Source organism: Zootoca vivipara, chromosome 5, assembly GCF_965207765.1.
Source record: "Zootoca vivipara chromosome 5, rZooViv2.hap1.1, whole genome shotgun sequence".
Classification (NCBI taxonomy): domain Eukaryota; kingdom Metazoa; phylum Chordata; class Lepidosauria; order Squamata; family Lacertidae; genus Zootoca; species Zootoca vivipara.
The window spans coordinates 78,330,750-78,349,418 of record NC_142588.1 but is presented as its reverse complement, the minus strand read 5'-3'; the positions used below and the strand labels follow the sequence as shown (position 1 = coordinate 78,349,418).

The 18,669-nt window shown below is 42.3% G+C and overlaps 1 protein-coding gene across 2 annotated transcripts in view; it reads left to right on the top strand.

The window, feature by feature from the left end:
• Positions 1-18,669, top strand: part of PPM1L (protein phosphatase, Mg2+/Mn2+ dependent 1L) — a 167,512-nt gene that overhangs the window by 116,084 nt on the left and 32,759 nt on the right. For both annotated transcript variants that reach the window (XM_088669156.1, XM_088669155.1), the window contains exon 3: positions 4,086-4,260. In XM_088669156.1, the coding sequence (XP_088525282.1) occupies positions 4,086-4,260 (175 nt within the window). The remainder of the gene's footprint in view (positions 1-4,085; positions 4,261-18,669) is intronic.

The following is an 18,669-nucleotide window of genomic DNA, read 5'->3' as shown; positions in this document are numbered from 1 at the left end:
TTGGAACCTCATCTGGATCAAACTCTTATTTCTGTTGCACGTACTAAAGTAATCCCAAGTGCTTTGCAAATATTTACTAACTTTGCATCACCCTGAGTCAAGTCAGTGTAAACTTAAGTTGTCTGAAGGTGTCTATAGATTAAAGTTGTCTAAAGTTGTCCTGCATCCCTATTTGAGGGTAGCAGAACAGGCCAGCTGCTTCTAGTCAGCAAGCATAGCAGCTTCATACATTCCTATGCTGCTCTTTCACAATTCCACAATGGCCCCAGGGGCTAATCGTCTATGCAGTGATAACTGAAAATCAGGAAAAGTGCAATGCTTTTTTCTAACCCACGTGGTTGCAAACATGTTTAGATGAGAATCCTATCCGATGTGAGCCATTCAAAAATGCACATGCACATCTCAAGCACTTGCTGAGCTCGACACCAGTGTGCCAATGAACTAAAACAATTACTGTATGGCGTGTCTTCTTCTCGCTTCCTAGTGCTGGAAGCAAATGACTATTTAAAACCTAGCATTAAATATCTTGTGCTCATGTTGCAAGTTAATTTGCATTTGATGGAATAATTTCATTCGTTCTGCACTGCCAGGCTTCTAGACAAATTGAATATAACTTCAGTGATACATAAGGGCTTCCTAACACAATTAGCTGTAGAGTTAGGGAGACTAAATATAAACCTGCAGAAACGAATGAAACTTGGATTGCAGGGGACAATTTATAGCCAAATCTCACAAACAGAATCCAGCATTTCCTGTGCCGGAGCCCATTTTCCTTGGAAACTGGAAAGGAAGCACAAAAGTTTCACTGGGTCCTTTCCCATCGCATGTCGTCTTGACTGTACTTTGGCTGCAGCCAAGAGAAGGAGATCAGAGGGATTTTTCCCCCCCTCCTTCTCTGTTTGTAGTTTAGTGTCATAGACAGGAAAGCCGGAATCCGTTTCATCTTGCATTTCTTCACCCAAAAGAGAGTAAAATGGAAGACCCTACATTGTTTTGTGACTTGTCACTCAGCCCTATTTTTAATCACGGCACAAAGATTCAGCGAGACTTCTTCCTAAAAGTGGAAAGGGCGGGGTCTCTAGACATAACCTCAACATATTTTATCAGCAGGCCTTTGCTGCCTTAAGACTCAGAACAGACTCAGATGCTTGAACTCCCAGAGGGAACAAGAAGCATATCAAGTCCTGCTTGTTTCGGACATCCAAAATGGGGGTCATAGAGTGATGCATGAACTTTTTCTGCTTCAGGAACACAAGCTGCTTTCTTGATAGGGACAGGGAAAATACAAAGAATTGTTAGGGTTTTTAACAGTGCCTTTTTGTGTGTTTATTGTGAACTGCCTGGGAAGTATAGAATTGGGGGTAGTATAGAAAAAACTTTAGATATATTCAATAAATAAAAACAGAACTCGCCCCCCCCCCATTTCTTCTTCTGCACTCAGATTGCTAAAGCTGGGAAGTTTATGAAAAGGGCAACCAAAGTTATCAAGGGAATGAAGCAACTTCTCTGTGAGGAAAGGCATGTGGAGCATTAGAGAAAAGGCAAGCAAGAATAGAAGTGTATAAAAATGATGCATGGCATAGAATGGGGATCGAGATAAGTTTTTTTCCCTCTTTCGCAACTCTCAAACTCATGGACAATGCAGTTGAGTTTTGAAAGATTCAGGACAGGCAAAAGAAAGTACTTAAGCTATGGAACTTGCTCCTAGAGGAGCCAGTTATGGCCACCAACTTGGAAGCCTTTGGGATTAGACAAGTTCATGAAGGAGAAGACTATCGGTGACTGCTAGCCATGCTGGTTATGTTTTGCCTGCACTGTGGCTCACTACTTGCATACAACTGGGGCAGCTGCACATGTTTTCCAAGGTTGCATCTCCCCAAGTGTGCTCAAGTAGAGCCACTTCAGCTTTCACCAACCATGTGGACCATGCTTGGTCACAAGAGGTCAAAGGACATTCTGGCTTGATCTGGAAATGAGTTTGCATTGTTGGTATTCACACACACATCTGGGCAAAATTTCATTGGGTGTAGTTCTTCAGTTCAGTAGCAAAAGTGACCTCAGGAATACATTCCAGGTGGCAATGTTTATAGGTTTTGTCCAGTATTAAAGAAGTGCACCACCTGTTAACATCTACTTCAACCTTGATGCACTGTGGCATTATCAGAGCTGGCTCTATCATTAGGCAAAGTGAGGTGGCAGCTTCAGGCAGCAGGTTTTGAGTATCATAAAAGGGTAAAGGTAAAAGGGTAGCAAATTATTGGTAAACTTTTTATCTTATATTGGTTACAATGGGACAAAATTCAAGAGTTGTTTTCTTGTCTTAGAAGGCTCTTTATGAAATAATTTCTAAGCCATTAATCTGTTGCAGGGCTAGTCAATAAGGTGTTCTCCAGAATGTGTTGGACTCCAAATCCATTCAGCCTCAGCCAGCAAAGCCAATGGCCAAGGATGATGGGAATTGTAGTTTAGCAACATCTGTAGGGCACCATGTTGACTATCCAGGATCTCTTAGCTCAATATTGGTTGGTTATTGTTGTTGTTTACCTTTGCTAACCATTTTTTACCTTTTACTATTCAGGTTAGAAACTTACTACTATCACTTTATGCATTGCCATATATTTGGCTTAATGTTGCCAAGATATTGTGTATTCTTTAAAATGCAAATTCAACATTGTGTGCTTCGCTCTCCTGCTGAACAACTCTGCATATTTTGGATATATTCCAGGCCATTGGCTCAAATAATGATGTGTTATATTGTTTATTGGCAATCTGTGCTATTTAACAACAGTTCATTGGTGGCTGAGTGCCAAATTTAACTATAGCTAAATGTTCTGAATAATTTAATCAAACAACAACTAATTGAGGGAACTGTACTTAAATTACCAAAAGCAAGCATTGCTCTTCAGCCATCCTGCTGAGGCATTAAATGATCCTTCAGCTAGAAAAACTTTGAGTCAGCCCAGTATATTGGTGATTTGCCAAGCATCTGTAACAAGTTGGGCATATGGTGGCTGTTCAGCAGCAAGAATCTAGCAATGTAAACAACAAACATATGATTGTTTGCACCACAGCCATTGTTTACATCGTAGCCAATGAGCTTCCAGTTGCGCCTTCCGTTCATTCACTGTAATTCAGGCTTTCCTTGACAAAGAATTCACATTTTATGCGACAATTGGATTATTATTAAAAAAATTTAAGAGCAAAAAAGGGCACATTTTCCCACTTCTACATTAAGGAACCCTTAATGTCTCAGGGAAGGCAAATGCTCACAATACCTTATTACTGCAACATGATTTTTCAAGGGGAGGGGAAGCTAGTTCAGAAACCAAGAACCGTACAAAGAACAGGGCCAGACCTCCCATTAGGCACGGTGGGACAACTGCACTAGTAGCTGACTTTGGGTGTCATAAAGGGCAGCAAATGTTTTCCTCTTTAATTTTGTGTGTATGTGTGTGTGTGTGTGTTTCTACTGCCAGGGAGTGGGAGAGGCACTTGTGGAATATTCTGCCTCAGGCGCCAAAATACCTTGACTGGCCTTGGGTAAGAACATAATAGTCCACCCTGTTCTAATCAGATGCCTTGCCATAAGTCTGCAGGCAGGACTTGAGTGCGACAGCACTCTCTGTGTTTGTGGTTCCCAGCAGCTGGTATTCAGAGACATACCCCTTCTGATATTGGAGGCAATATATAGCCATTATGGCTAGTTGCCATTGATATCCCTATCCTCCATGAATTTATCTAAATCCATTTTAAAGCCCTCCCATTGGTAGCCATTACTTCAACTTCATTCTGTGGTCATGAATTTCGGAATTTAACTGTGTGCCGTGTGAAGAAGTACATCATTTTATTTATTTCACAATTCTGATATTTCTGCATTTCTTTTGAAAACGTTAATATTTTTGTTTGCATGTGTTTAAATATGCCTGTGTGACAAATGTGACAAAACAAGTAAGTCAAGTTACTAAGCTATACCCATACAAAACTAACTAGGTTCTTTCTTTCTTTCTTTCTTTCTTTCTTTCTTTCTTTCTTTCTTTCTTTCTTTCTTTCTTTCTTTCTTTCTTTCTTTCATCTACCCTCTATAGTCAGCAGCAGAATATGTGAAATCCCGCTTACCTGAAGTCTTAAAACAGCACCTTCAAGACTATGAAAGGGACAAAGAGAATAGTGTTTTGTCTTACCAGACCATCCTGGAACAACAAATTCTGTCCATTGACCGAGAAATGCTGGAAAAGTTGACGGTATCTTATGATGAAGCAGGTATGTTGACAAGTCAGGTGAAATGTCTACCTGTGGTCTTTCTCGTGGAGTCTTTGAAACTGCAGCTATCCTAGTTTACATGGTTTGTTACAGCACGTTCATTTCTGCAGAACTCTCACTTATTACAAGCATACTATGGACAGCAATATATTTCCATTTTTTTGTTTGGCATCCTCCAGACTACGATCTGAAACGAAAATTGCTTGTTCTGTTCGTCTGGTAGACAGAATGATGAAATAAAGAAATTTTCCACTACAAAGAATTTTTAAAGATGAATAACTATCCACATCACACAGTAAGGGTTAAAACATCCCTGTCCTTGATTGCACAAATCTCTAGATTTTATACCGCAATTTGTCTCTTGTTTTGCTTGACTTATATTATATGGCTGAACCCTGTTGTTTTTCTTACCATCAATCCTATAGCATCTGTTCCTTTAATCACCACTTTTTTAAAAAAAACCCATCTGGTTTATATACACAACATAATCAAGGACAGTAATTCAGTTTTATATAATCCGTAGAGCAAAGCAGAAATCAGTGACTTGGCAAACACTTCAGATGCATGTATATTTTATATCTTTTTGTGATTTTAAAGTGAGAAAGATATATGTTTTTTATATTGTATGCTCGTCAGATGATCCACCCATCTCTTTTCAGCTTTAGACATAGGGAGAAAAAGTAGATGGCAGAAAATTATAAATGCATCTAAAAAGGAAGGGAAAACACAACTTTTTATCCCTATTGGAAAGTATGTTTGAACAATAGAAAAGAAGTGTGAAGCGTCTCCCCCATATTTTTTTTCCTTTTTAAATTGGGGTTTTTAATGCTGAAATGAGGCAATCATGTCAGATTTAAGAGCTGCATAAGCAAGCCTGGAATAAAAGTCTTTTGTGAAAAGCGATTTTTTAAAATATATGTACTCTCCGAATGGCACACACTGCAAATATGAGTCCTGTATTTATGCCCATAATGAGGAAGAGAGACTGCTTTAGTATTCTAATCAAGTCTCTTGTTTGGTACAAGAGGAGTAATGGTGCTACCTGTTCTGAAGCGAAGCCTGATTATGACTGCTCTGCAAAATATGTGTGGTTTTCCTTTTTTTTAAAAAAAAAAAAGGAAAAAGAAAAGCCCACAAAATAATAATACTTGCAGCAGATGTTCGCAATTCCAAATCCTTCAGCCTTTCAGCTGCATGACAATTCTAAGCATGACGTTTCTTCCTGCGACGATAGACTTCAGTGCTTTGTCAAACTTCTTTCATTTTAATGAGAAGGTCAAACCGCTCCTCAGCTCTACACGGTGTGCAATAGGTAGAGTGCTGGGGGAGGCTGGGTTTGCAAAAGGGAAGAAGAAGAGGCAGTAGTTTTAAAGTGAGCAAATTATAAGCACTCCAGGTGAAAGTATAACTGTCTTCATATACATCAGCAGGATGGCATCAGAACATATCCTCTGGCTGCCTCTCAAGTGCTTAACATCTATAATCAGAAGCAGCTGGAGTTATCCTAAGTGCCAGTCAGAAATCTAACGTGGAATTAAATCTTTGAGGCATCCAGCGTCCTGAAACGTCTGCCGTAGACACAGCCGGTCGCAGGGCCTGGCCCACGATTGAAGTTGTGCAACTGCAGAAGGGTTAGGCATTGTACTACCGTAGTTCACTTAGTTCTTGAGTTCAGCCTGCAAGCTTCTTTGGCGTAGCCTTGGGTCATATGTAGCAGCAACAAACAGACAACACGGTAATGTTAGCAAAACAATGAAAAGGTAAACCACCGTGAAGTGCAAATATTTAAAAAATATATGCACCAATAACCTTCACATATACAAGGAGTTTCAAAAATGTGTACAAAATCTCATGCTCAAAGTCTTAAAAGTCCAGTATAAAGTGTAATAATCAAGTCCGATAGTAAAGTGCTATGATGTATCATGCATTCTTATCTCTTCCCATGCGTTCTTATCTCATGCGACGGGTGGCCAGCTTCTTCCCCGTTTCACAGGAATGGTTTACTCAGGGGGCGGACTCTTTCAAAGGTTCATGTGCAAAAGCTCAACAAGACTACTGAAGCTCACAATTCTCAAAGAATTCTCCCGCAGTTTGGTCAGACTCATGTTGGTAGCTTTGAGAACACTGTCCAACCATCTCATCCTCTGTCGTCCCCTTCTCCTAGTGCCCTCAATCTTTCCCAACATCAGGATCTTTTCCAGGGAGTCTTCTCTTCTCATGAGGTGGTCAAAGTATTGGGGCCTCAGCTTCAGGATCTGTCCTTCCAGTGAGCACTTGGGGCTGATTTCCTTCAGAAGGGATAGGTTTGATCTTCCTGCAGTCCATGGGACTCTCAAGAGTCTCCTCCAGCACCATAATTCAAAAGCATCAATTCTAAACTGTAGTTTAAAAGTGACACGGTGCAGCTTCCTGGTTCGTGCCGCTGAAATTGCAGGCACCTCGTTCCTCCCCTGATCCGGCTGCACCATCACAAGCCCAGGTTCAGACGTAGTGATAAGCCGGAACCATAGCTCAACTTCTGGCAGCACAGCAGGAAGAAAACACCTCTGATTTCAGCAGGATGCAGAAGCACGCCACAATTTCACCTTTCAACCATAAATTAACTTAACTATGGTTTAAAGAGGCTGGCTCAGTGATCCAACCCAGGTTCCTATGGGGAGCTGCAGCCCAGTTCTCACAGGCCAGTTGCTGTGTCTATGGTGTGTGTGTTGTCACATTCATGCACACTTAAGACTTCTTAGGCTCACAACAGAAAATGTAATGTGTGAGCGATGGTGAAGACTTGAAAATGCCAGTTGAATTCTAAATCAAATGAAGGTTTAGCCCTCCTGGTTGCAAAGTTTGGCCTTTCGAAAACGTTTCACATTCCCTCCAGCTTCTTGTCTGTGTTATTACAAGGAACATAGGGAGCGGCCTTATTCTCAGTCAGACCACCGGCCCATCTAATGCAGTATTGTCTACACTGACTGGCGGAAACTCTCCAGGGTTTCAGACTGGGGACGTTCCCAGCCGTGCCAGGATGTACCTGGGAGCTTCTGCAGGTAAAGCCAAATACTCTACCACTGAGCTGTGGCCTTTCTGCTTAAATAAGTTTAATTAAGGAAAGGTTGCATGGGTTTTTGACAGTGTAGAAGAGCCAACCTCATCATGAGGCAATATAAACTGGCATACCTCACTGCCGATTTTTACTGAGGAACCATTGGTATGTTGTTTGGTATGTTCAAGGTGCTTTGGGATACAGTGGAACCTCGGTTTACGAACACCTCGGTTTACGAATTTTCGGTTTACGAACACCGCGGACCCATCTGGAACGGATTAATTCACTTTCCATTACTTTCAATGGGAAAGTTCGCTTCAGTTTATGAACGCTTCAGTTTATGAACAGACTTCCGGAACCAATTGTGTTCATAAACCGAGGTACCACTGTATATATTTCTTGAGCGTTATCCCCCTCTATCCTATGGCAAACTGCTTTTGAAACTGAGGTGATTTTCAGATATTATGTAGCATATGAATCTGCTACTCAAAATTCCCACTTACACCTAAAGTAAGCCATTTAAAACCCAGGCCTTAAGTTTTAAGACTCTATTTTTACTTGCCTCATGCCTCAAGATACTTATGACTTCATGTGTGTTAAACACCATAAAGGGTTGTTTATCTTCAGGAATTAACTACCCCCTCCCAAGAGATATGCGTTTACTTAGCTTAGATTTCAAACTATGGCCACAGGATATCTGACTGCTAAATTGTTTTAATAGCCCAACTAACCACCTTTGTGTATGTGGATCAGACTATATTGAAAATTGATCAGGCTTTCTCACCATTTACACTATTTCACCTACAGGTATTCATTTTTGGAATTTTCTAGAAGGTCCATCAAAATTAGATGGTTGATAGCCAGTGTCAACAAGTTGTTTTTTATCTACAGGGTATAGATAAGTAGCAAGAAAGGTGTGACTAACTTTTTTGACCCCAAAAACAGTGTCCAGATGTTTCAGAGAATAATGAGGAGGGGTTGTTTCCACAGGGCAGTCCCAATACATTTTGCCACCTGAGGCGAAATGGCAAATGGCTTCCTCCTCCCTCACAAGTCAATATGCAAAATGTGCAATGCTGGCCAAGTTTTTTGGCACCTGAAACAGAGAATCTCCAGAAATGTCTCTCTCTGGGAATTAAAGAACAATAAAAACAACAATTTAAGTAACCTAACCATTTTCTGCCCTCTCGTGACACCCTCCCATGACATTCATGATCACAGCCCTCTCTTGATCACTCTGCCTCATAGGCCTGGTCCCTCCCTTCCCTGCCCATAACACATAGGCAAGTCCCAAATTTTTAATACCAGGTTCCGCCCATTTTATGGAACCTTGGGGCATAATTTAAAACTTGCAGAATAAGGCGTTTCAAGTCAGGTAGGCTGTTTCTCCATCTTTGATGCAGTTTCATATGTTAATTTGTCCTTCCAACTGTACCATGTCATCAGTGGACTCTGCATTCTTAATATCCTCTCTTTGTGTAATTCTTTCTCATTAGTAAGTCAGCACATCAAAGCCACCAAACAAGATGAGCTCAGCTAAAAATAACCATGCGAGTTGACAAGATTTCCAGTGAAGTTTTAACTAAGGAAGCATTCCAAAAAGAATGCTAAATGTATCAGGGGTGGCCAACTCCCAAGAGACTGTGATCTACTCACAGAGTTACAAACTGGGAGTGAGCTACCCCCTTTCGGGGGGTTCAGGTCAAAGCTGTTGAGTTTTTTTAAGGAAGGGAAGCCCTGTTTTGGGGGGTTTAGGTCAAACTTGTTGAGCTTCTTTTAGGAGGGAGGAAGGTCCATTTTTGTTTAGGGCTTCAGGTCATAGTTGTTCAGCTTTTTTTAGGGAGGAGGAAAATTTTGGGTGAGCTTTTTTGGGGGTGCCAGTGATCTAGCAGTGATCTACCACAGACATCCAGTGATCTACCGGTAGATCATGATCTACCTGTTGGACGTGCCTGTAATAGATGGACTCTATAATCATCACATTATTTTTCTGTCCTTTGTGTATGTGTCAATGCATTTTTCAATAAGCCGCACATGGGATATTTTGGTTTAGTGGTGTCAGAAGAGAGGATAACAATCAAGAAGGCGATTGAGGTGCAATCCAAACACTCACTGCCACCCCGCTGGTGGGTTTCTGCAGCTTCCATGGTCCTGTTGGCCATGGCTGACATGGTGGAAGCTGGAATGGAGAAACTATTGAACCCAGTGAGGTTAGCTGGGGATCCAGTCGATCTTGGACTGGCTCAACCTTGCCTGCTCCCCACCATTGGAATGCTCCATTTGGGGACTTTCTGCTGGCTTCCCCCAGTGTTTGGCAGGTGGAAGTTGCATCGTTCTGCATCACTCTGCCAGCAAGGCTGGCCAAAAATCAGCCAAGAGAGCTGGGTGGAGGGATACCCAAACTGGCATAAAGAAGGTTTGGGTTGCTCTGCCTTTGCTCTCACCATGTAGTTCAGGTGCAGCAGGGTTGGTGTGCCAAGACAAACAGGACAGCTCAGGCAGGGTGGCGTGGTACTCTGGCTTCCCGATGTCGAGCATTGCTGCCATTTATGGAGAGGAGAAGGCACAGGGAGCTGGGTGCATGATGGGCGCAGGAACAAGAGCATTGGATTGGCTCCGCAGCCATGCGTGCACCACACTGAGCTCACTACGCCTTGCCCCTCCCCTTCCCAGTAAGTGGCAGTGATCCTCAACGTCAGGAAATCCGGTATGCAGTGGCACCCTGTCTGTGGCACCTGCAGCCGCTGCTGTTCTGATGTACACAAACATGCTACACAGAATGGGATTCCACAACAGACTGCTGTTTATTTTTATTTATGTAAAAATATTTATATTGTTGCACGCCACCCCAATCTCCGAGCAGTACAAGACACCAGGGGCTCCAGGCACTTCCCCAAGGTTCATGTTTCCTTCTGGGAATGAGGCACTTCGGAGACTGTGGGTGTCTTTATGATATATGGTTTATTTACACATATATAGGACCTGAGCCTATGATGGAGGGGTCATATTTGCCTTGGATTCAGGCAGAGTTCCAACATAGCACTCTATCTCTCTCTCTGCTTTGCTTCTGGGTCCTATCACTGCACTTTCAACTCTAAACTCTGGCTTTATCCATTGAGTGAGGCCCAACCTATTTGCTGTCCTGCACGGAGCCTCTTAATCCCCATTAATGGCTCATCAATCAGGTTCTCATCTGACCAGCAGGCTAGCCTGGCTTTTGCAAGAATTAGAAGCCTTGATTAAATTCTAACACTTAGTGGATCTAGGGATTAAAGAGGTCTGGCATCCAGCTTAATACCCCAAACTCATAGCAATATGCAATAAGCCTACGTTTCCGAGCACAATTCAAAGTGTTGGTGCTGAACTTTAAAGACCTAAACGGCCTCGGCCCAGTATACCTGAAGAAGTGTCTCCCTTCCCATCGTTCAGCCCGGACACTGAGGTCCAGTGCCGAGGGCTTTGGTGGTTCCCTCGCTACGAGAAGTGAGGTTACAGGGAACTAAGCAGAGGGCCTTCTCGGTAGTGGCGCCCACCCTGTGGAACGCCCTCCCATCAGATGTCAAGGAAATAAACAACTACAGTGGTGCCTTGCAAGACAAATTTAATTCGTTCTGTGAGTCAATTCGTTTTGCGAAAAATTCGTTTTGTGAATCCCATACGAATGCATTGAATTTTATTTATTTATTATTTGCCCATAGGAACGCATTAATTGAATTTCAATGCATTCCTATGGGAAACCACGATTCGCTAGAGGAATTTTTCACAAAACAAATTTGTCTTGTGAGGCAACCTCCGATCGCAAAACCAATTTGTCTAGCAAAAAAATTGTCTAGCAGGGCATTCGTCTAACGAGGTACCACTGTATCTGACTTTTAGAAGACACCTGAAGGCAACCCTGTTTAGGGGAGTTTTTAATGTTTTATCTTTTATCGTGTTTTTAATGTTCTGTTGGGAGGTGCCCAGAGTGGCTGGGGAAACCCAGCCAGATGGGCGGTAGGTAGGTAGGTAGGTAGGTAGGTAGGTAGGTAGGTAAGAAAATAAATAAATAAATAAATAAATGAGGGTTGGGTTTCAGGTGTCCATGCATATATGCAAAAAAATGCAAAAATACGTAAAGCCCCTGGAAATGTACCCCCTGTAAGGTGGAGGGCTGCTTGCCTGGCTTTGGGAAGGAGGTGGGCCCATAAGTTTTTCTTGTTTGTAAGTGTGCCCATAGACCCCAAAAGGTCTATGTGAAGTCTCATGTGATGCCGTCTTAAATGTTGGTACATTTCACATACAGCAGACTAAAGGCTGCAGACCACAACTTTTATTGGAAACAAACCGTAACAAAGAATGCTTCTCTTCCAGTTGGAAGATGGGAGGCATCTTGGCTGGTTGGTTGCAAAGAGCTGTTTAGAACAAGAGACCAAAAGGGGGGGGGGGGTTAAACAAGGGCTCTGCTTGAAATAGCAAGTGTCTGGCCTTGATAAAAAGATGGCACAACCCCTAGGGACAAAGCAATGGGAAAAAATCATTTTCAACAAGATGGGGAAATCCTTCTTCACCTCAGGGGAAAAAACAAACTTGATTGTAAGTCATCTTTCCATTTCCAGTCACATCGGACAGCAGGGCCCCTGAAAGGCCGGGGGGGGGGAGAGACCATGCATACAGCATAGCTGCCAAGTTATCCCTCTTTTAAAGGGATTTTCCCTTATGCTGAATAGGCTTCCTCGCGAGAAAAGGGAAAACTTGGCAGCTATGGCATACAGGCCAGCCAAATGGATCAAATTGTGTACTGCAAAATATATTAACAGCATAACAACATGGCTTCATGCTTTTATTTAGGGCTGATTCCCAAGCAAACAATCCTTTTTGTGAGCCACATGATCTCACTTGATTCATCTAACCAACTATCTGACTAAGTCACTTCCAACATTTTATATCTCTGGTATCTCTTGTAACACTGTGAAACATAAGATGCATTTATAACATAACCTGGTGCACTAAAATTATTCTGTGTGTGTTTTTCAGTTGAGATGATTCCTCTATTTTAGGAATCATTTGGGTTTGCGGGGGAATTGCTTGTCCTCATCCTTTTGTTTTGCCCCTTCATGTGTGGTCACCCCCAGAGAAAGAGAGAAAAAGGTGTACGGTAATTATGCTACAAAGTTCATAAACAGATGGAAAGTTGGTTATCGTTTCAGGCTATCAGACTTTGGGTCCGGCAAGGCTTCAGATTGCTATTCTAGATCATCAGTGATATGGAGAATGGGAAAGCAAGTTGGATGTTCTGGATAAAATTTATACTCCAAAAATTGATTCCTCCTTTTGCCCATATCTCCAGCTACTAAACCAGTTTCGAGCCCAAATTTAGAACGACAGAATTTTACTGGCTGTAGCCTTAGAGATTGATGGCAACGTGACTGTAGCCGTTCCCGTGGGTATTTATGAAGCCACTACAAGACTGTGGCTAAAATAACATGAGACGAAAACAAGCAAGATTAAATGTCAGCCTTGTAGGTCAATAAATTCATCTTCCCCCTCCCTCTCTCTCCCTCCCTCACCCTTTCAAGAAGGGACATTGGGAATGGGGTCACTGAGGGAAAATGAGCTTTTTCTATCAGCAAGGGATGAGGCCGTACATCTGGCTTTCTTTTGTTGAAACAGCTGCGTTGAGACCAGCTCATTGAGATGTCACTTGAACAAACCAACCATAATAAATATCCCAAACTGGAAGAAACCTGAAACAGGGTGGCAGTGGTGTGAAATACACGATAATAAATCATCTATAAATTTCATTTGGCTACCTTTCCAAAAGTTGTGCGGATCGGTAGAGCCCTTCGTCTGGACTGTCTTTTGGCCCCCACCCACAGACGCTTTGGGTGTTTGGTGCACAAGGCAACTGCACTCGGCCTGTGCCATGATTTGGATAGGTCTGCTTTGCATTGGTGCTTGTGTATTTGCAGCCAAAGCCGCGTTCTGATTGGCTTGTGCATCACATAGCAATGGGGTTCTTAGGTTCATTGTAATGAAATGGGTACATCAATAATCGACTTTCAATAATTCTGTAATGAGCATACTTTAAATTAATTGTTGAGCTTTATGAACATATTTGGGGTATGTAATTTTCATATTACTCGTATCACAAGAAACCTATTGCAGCTGCTAAAAGATGCCCTCTGTTGCTATTTTTCCCTCCTAAATTTACCTTCCACCCTGGGGATTTATATAAAATCTTTTCAGCTACCTCACCACAAGTGCCTGTTCCTCTCTAGATGGAAACTACCAAGTAAATGTTTGTATGCATCAAAACAAAGTCTGCTTTGTAGCTGCATATACATATATCCTTGTGATGACTTAATCAACGTATAACTGAGTTGAAATTTCTCAGAATAATTTTTTCCCCTAGAGAAAATGGATGTGATTTTTCATTTTTCTCAGTTCTGTTATGATTACCACTAATGATGAGCACCAGCTACTGAGAAACTGTTGGAGAATTTGTTACTCGCCTGGAGAAATTTAGTGAAATGCTCCTTCTAGTTTCTCTGCCTACAAACAGGGTAGAGAATTTCAAGAGGCCACCTGCCCACACCTCTCAATCAGTCTGCTTAATAATGAATGTCATCAGACCCTGCAACCTCACTCGTCTTAGTGTAACATTTTGAATCAGATGCAGTATTGGTTTTGGGTTCTGCTCAAGGAAATATCTCTAGAAAAGGTCTTAGGCATGCCCAGTGGAGTTTTCTGTTTTTCTCATACAATTTCAAAAGCTGTCTTGGGAAGTGCCCTAATTCAGTTTCATAAGTGTGGAACTGTTTGCTATAGGAGGAGCCCCTTGGACACAGAACTAGTTGCACAAATCTTTTTGATTTTAGCCATAGCACTGAACCATTAAACAATTAACAATGTACCAAGGAGATTGATTTTTAAAAATTGTATCCAAGCATCAAATCGTTGGTTTGCAATTTCTCTTACTAAGAAATATAACAGTGCAATAAAGTGTTATCCAATATATTATTACCAACATTTAGACTCCAAAAAAGGCTCTATTCCTCTTACAGACTGTTTGCACCTTTCTCAAAAATCCTGAATCAGGAATATATATTTCTATTTAATAATGGAAGAAAATGTATGAATTCTGTTTAGGTGTTCTGAGCATTCATGCACATAAATGAATTATTCTATTATGTATGTTTGCAGGACCAAAAAAGACGATGATTTAACAGTTGCAGATGAGCCCCAAAATAAAAGTATTCATGTAGAAATTAGAAGCAAAAATATTATCAAGTATGACTGCTTTAATCGGGTCATACCTGATGACAGCTTTAATTTGTGATTTTCAAGCTAACAAATGAATGCACCTAACACTTATCACATTGTGAAATGTTGTTCCTTTGTGTTAAAGTACATCACAAGACAACCAGCTGTGTTGCATTATGCTCCTCTTGTTCCAGGCAAGTTCGTTTTGATCTTTGAAGGATAGACACTGTAACCTTATGATTCAATCCTGTGAGCTGCTACCCTGGAAAAGGAAGTATTTTTGGGTTGGAACATACTGACTGTGATGTCACGACCTGTGGAATTTCATTGGTGGTGTGTGCTGACCCTGCTTGGCAGCCAGTGATGCTTGATAATAGCTCAGGAGAGGTTATGAGTCACTGACATGACATTTTGTTCGCCAGAGCACCCAGCTATGCCAACCCAATGCCTAATATTAGACAGTGACGTCCAAGGGTGAGATTGCGGCACGTAGAGTGCATAGGACAGTCTTACTTCACTGTCAAAACACAAGATGTCACTGCGACTTTGTTTGTTCAGAGTTGCGCTGATCAGCACCCAGAAATTCAAATCAACAGTTCTTATCTAATGGTGGTTAGCGGGTATCGCTTTTGCTTGCACAAGTTAGCGCACCCAGTTCTCACCAGTCCCACCAATTCAATTAATCCTATATGCCCTCCTTGAGAGGTGACCTGCAGCTAGGCTTGTCCACGCAGGGTTCAGGCTGAATACCAACAGAGAGCAGAGATCCGCTGTTGCTTCAGAAACAGTCAAAGTTGACCCCTGTTATAGGAGTAGCACCAGGACCTCAGTTTGCAAGGTGCACCTTCACTGAAAGGTGCCTCTGGTCACACTGGGGCTTCTGGGATGGAGTCCTTTGAGTCTGGGGTATGGCAGTCCTAGGGCACTGGCACCAGAGCCTCACCTTGCAGACGTGCTGCTAGGTGTGGCCTTGCATGCAGTCAGGGCCAAACCTGTGATGAGGCAGAGTGAGACAGCTGCCTCAGGTGGCTGGTGCTGAGGGTGCAGGGAGTGGCCAGAGCTGTGAGTGCGATGTCCTCTGCCCTGTACTCACTATGCTCACCTGCTGCCCTTAAGTGCAGTGGAAGACACTGTCCTTTCAACAGTATTAGAGAGAGATTCAGCTACTAATTGGCTTCTGTATGTGCCTTGCCCTTCGCCTCAGGTGGCAAAATGTCTTGAGCTGGCCCTTCATGCAGTTTCCCTTCTGACTCGAGGCCTCCCCCTCATCCCCTGGAACAACCCCCTCATCCCTGTGACAAAAAGCTGTTCTGGAGGTTGGGAGACTCTCCAGAACAGAATGGGCTATAGCAGGCATCCCCAAACTGTGGCCCTCCAGATGTTTTGGCCTACAGCTCCCATGATCCCTAGCTAACAGGACCAGTGGTCAGGGATGATGGGAATTGTAGCCCAAAACATCTGGAGGGCTGAAGTTTGGGGGTGCCTGGGCTATAGCACTGAGGACTGCAGTACGTAATGGGGACTGGCAGAACTCAAGCATCCTGACTTTTGGGGGTGAAATATGTTTCCCCCTCAAACCAACATCACCATTGGTTACAACCCAATGAAATTAGGCTTTTGGGTATGAAAATCTGACTGATGTCTTCTCCAGTTTAATGAGCTGTCCCTATTCAGTACTTATAGGATGCCTGAAGAACTACATACTTGTTTACATACAAGTCAAAATAATAGTAGTAATAGTAATAATAATAGTAATAGTAATAGTAGGAGTACATTAAAATACAGCGTTAAAATAATAAATTAAAAGGGCAGAAACAAGGGTAAAAATCACATTTATTAGTCAAAACTAACATTTGAACACTGACCAGTTGTGACGTGGCACAGAGCCATTATTGAACCAACCAAAGCAAACTCCCCAGTGTAGACACAGCCTAAGAGTAAAACATAAAGCACAAAGGGATGAGAGTGCTTTCATTGACACCCGTGTCCAGGCCTACTGTTCCTCTAAATCAGATTATGCAATCCAGATGGTTTTCCTTTGCTCCTTAAACATAACTTTGGAAGCTCAGGAAGCGACATTTTAAAAAGCTGCCTCTTGTATTCTCCTACGTGTTAAAGGACTTAATGTAAGCAATCTGTATATTGAGGTGCCCTGCAGCCAGCAGGAGAGTGGACAGTTATTTATGGCTACCCTGATGAAATTAGCTGCTTATCTGATATATGCCTTTGCTACTGATGTGTGTTAGTCCTTCATAAAACCTGATTGCTGGAGCCTAGGGATAATATGGCTGCGGTTGAAACAATTTGTCAAATACAATATCCAATCCTGAAGGGGTTTTTCTAGCAGATGGGCCCTGTTAATGCTTCTGCTCACTAAGCGATCAAGAGATGTCTGCAGCATCTACAAACTAGTCATTATTTATACCGCTTGTGATGGATCTGCTAATTAAATCCCTTGAGGTGACTCGAGAACTTGCCAGCTGGGACTTTGCTTAAGACTGATGCTTGTTGGAAGCTGGGAGTGAAGATGTGTTTGCCGCGTCCTGGTCCATCTAACATTTGTGTGTGCATGTGTGTTTGTGTGTTCTCCTTCAAACATTGCAGATCTTCATTAGGGCTTAATCTGAGGAAGCCTACAGCTAGAATTGTGGTAAATAGACTTAAGGAAGTGGGGAATAATTACAGAACAGCCAGAATTCAGTTTCTGGCAAGTGTGATTGCAGTGGTCAAAGTATTGGACTAGGTCACAAGTCATTCTGGCTGAGGATGATAGGAGCTGTAGTCCTAAACACCCTCAGCATGTCGGTGAGAGCTGGCCTATAGATGGAATATATGATTTTCTGTGTAGCCCGTAGTAATAAAGGGGCTACTAAAAATGGAAAATTCAGGTAGGGACTTGGAATTCAGAAAGGGGATCTGCAGTATTCTCAAGAGAGCTGCCCCCCCCCTTCTCAATCTTGTCCCCTCCCCTTGGCTACAGCCAAAAATTTGAGCCAAGAGTTCAGTGGCTTTCCAACTGCGACCTCTTCTCAGTGCCAGGAATTAATCCAGGAATATACAAAGGAATGCAGAGGGGGCTGCTTCTGAATCTTGATTGGTGTCATTTCCTTACCCTTGAATGGCCACAGCTTATCCCCAGATCTCTGGGTTAAGGGGCAGTTCACATGGGCTAGACAGCATGGCTCCCTCTGTGTAAAATGTGAAGGAAGCCCATTTTTTGTGCTTTGGAAAAAAACACTTGCACTACTTCGAATCCGACACACTGTCACATCTTGAATATATTAAATGCAGTTCTTCCAAAACCTTCAGTAGAGGGTCCAGTTTTCCACAGATAAATGTGTTTTCTGCCTTTCTGCCTTTACACATACATAATTGCAGCATGTTCCTACATTCTTGTAAATCTGCCCATCTCCAATACTTTGCTTAAATAACTTGCTGCAACCATATATGAAATTGTTTCATATACCTGTATATGAGGTTTAGCTTGCCCTTCCCATCTGTAAATGTGGGGGAAATCAACCATTCTGCATTCAAATTAGCAACGTAATTTATGTTGAGAGAATGCAGTGTGTATATTAGGGATGCCAACTTGAATAAATCATTGGAGGGGGCCCAGGTAAGCCCCGCCCAACACAATCAAACACAAGAAGCAGCAAATGCACACACCATTTGAATGGCAATGCTCATTAACTTGGGGGAGGGCAAAGGTACCTCCTCAGCCCCTAGGAATTGGCTTCTATGATGTATATTGCGAGAATAGTATATGTATATGCCATATAATATATATCAAGAGAATAGTATGAACACCACATGTGATATTTAAAAATTCCTACACTTTGCCCACTTTTCCACAGAGGCATGTAATCATCCCTTCTGCATTTTATATTGAGTAATTTTAACACATTCAACCAAAGCCTGTTAGACACTTCCGCAGTCAGGAATTTGGCTTTATCAAGATTTCCAAGAGCTCCAATAATGGAACTCCGACATTACATCTAGCGTGGCCGTAAATTGTTGGCCAGGTGGTACTGTAGCTCTGTAGTTTTATCTACAATTTGTCCAGGTATGGACGCCATCTGCTGGTGAAACTGTAGGATGCTAAGAGCTCTTTCATAGGTGGTGGATGTGCC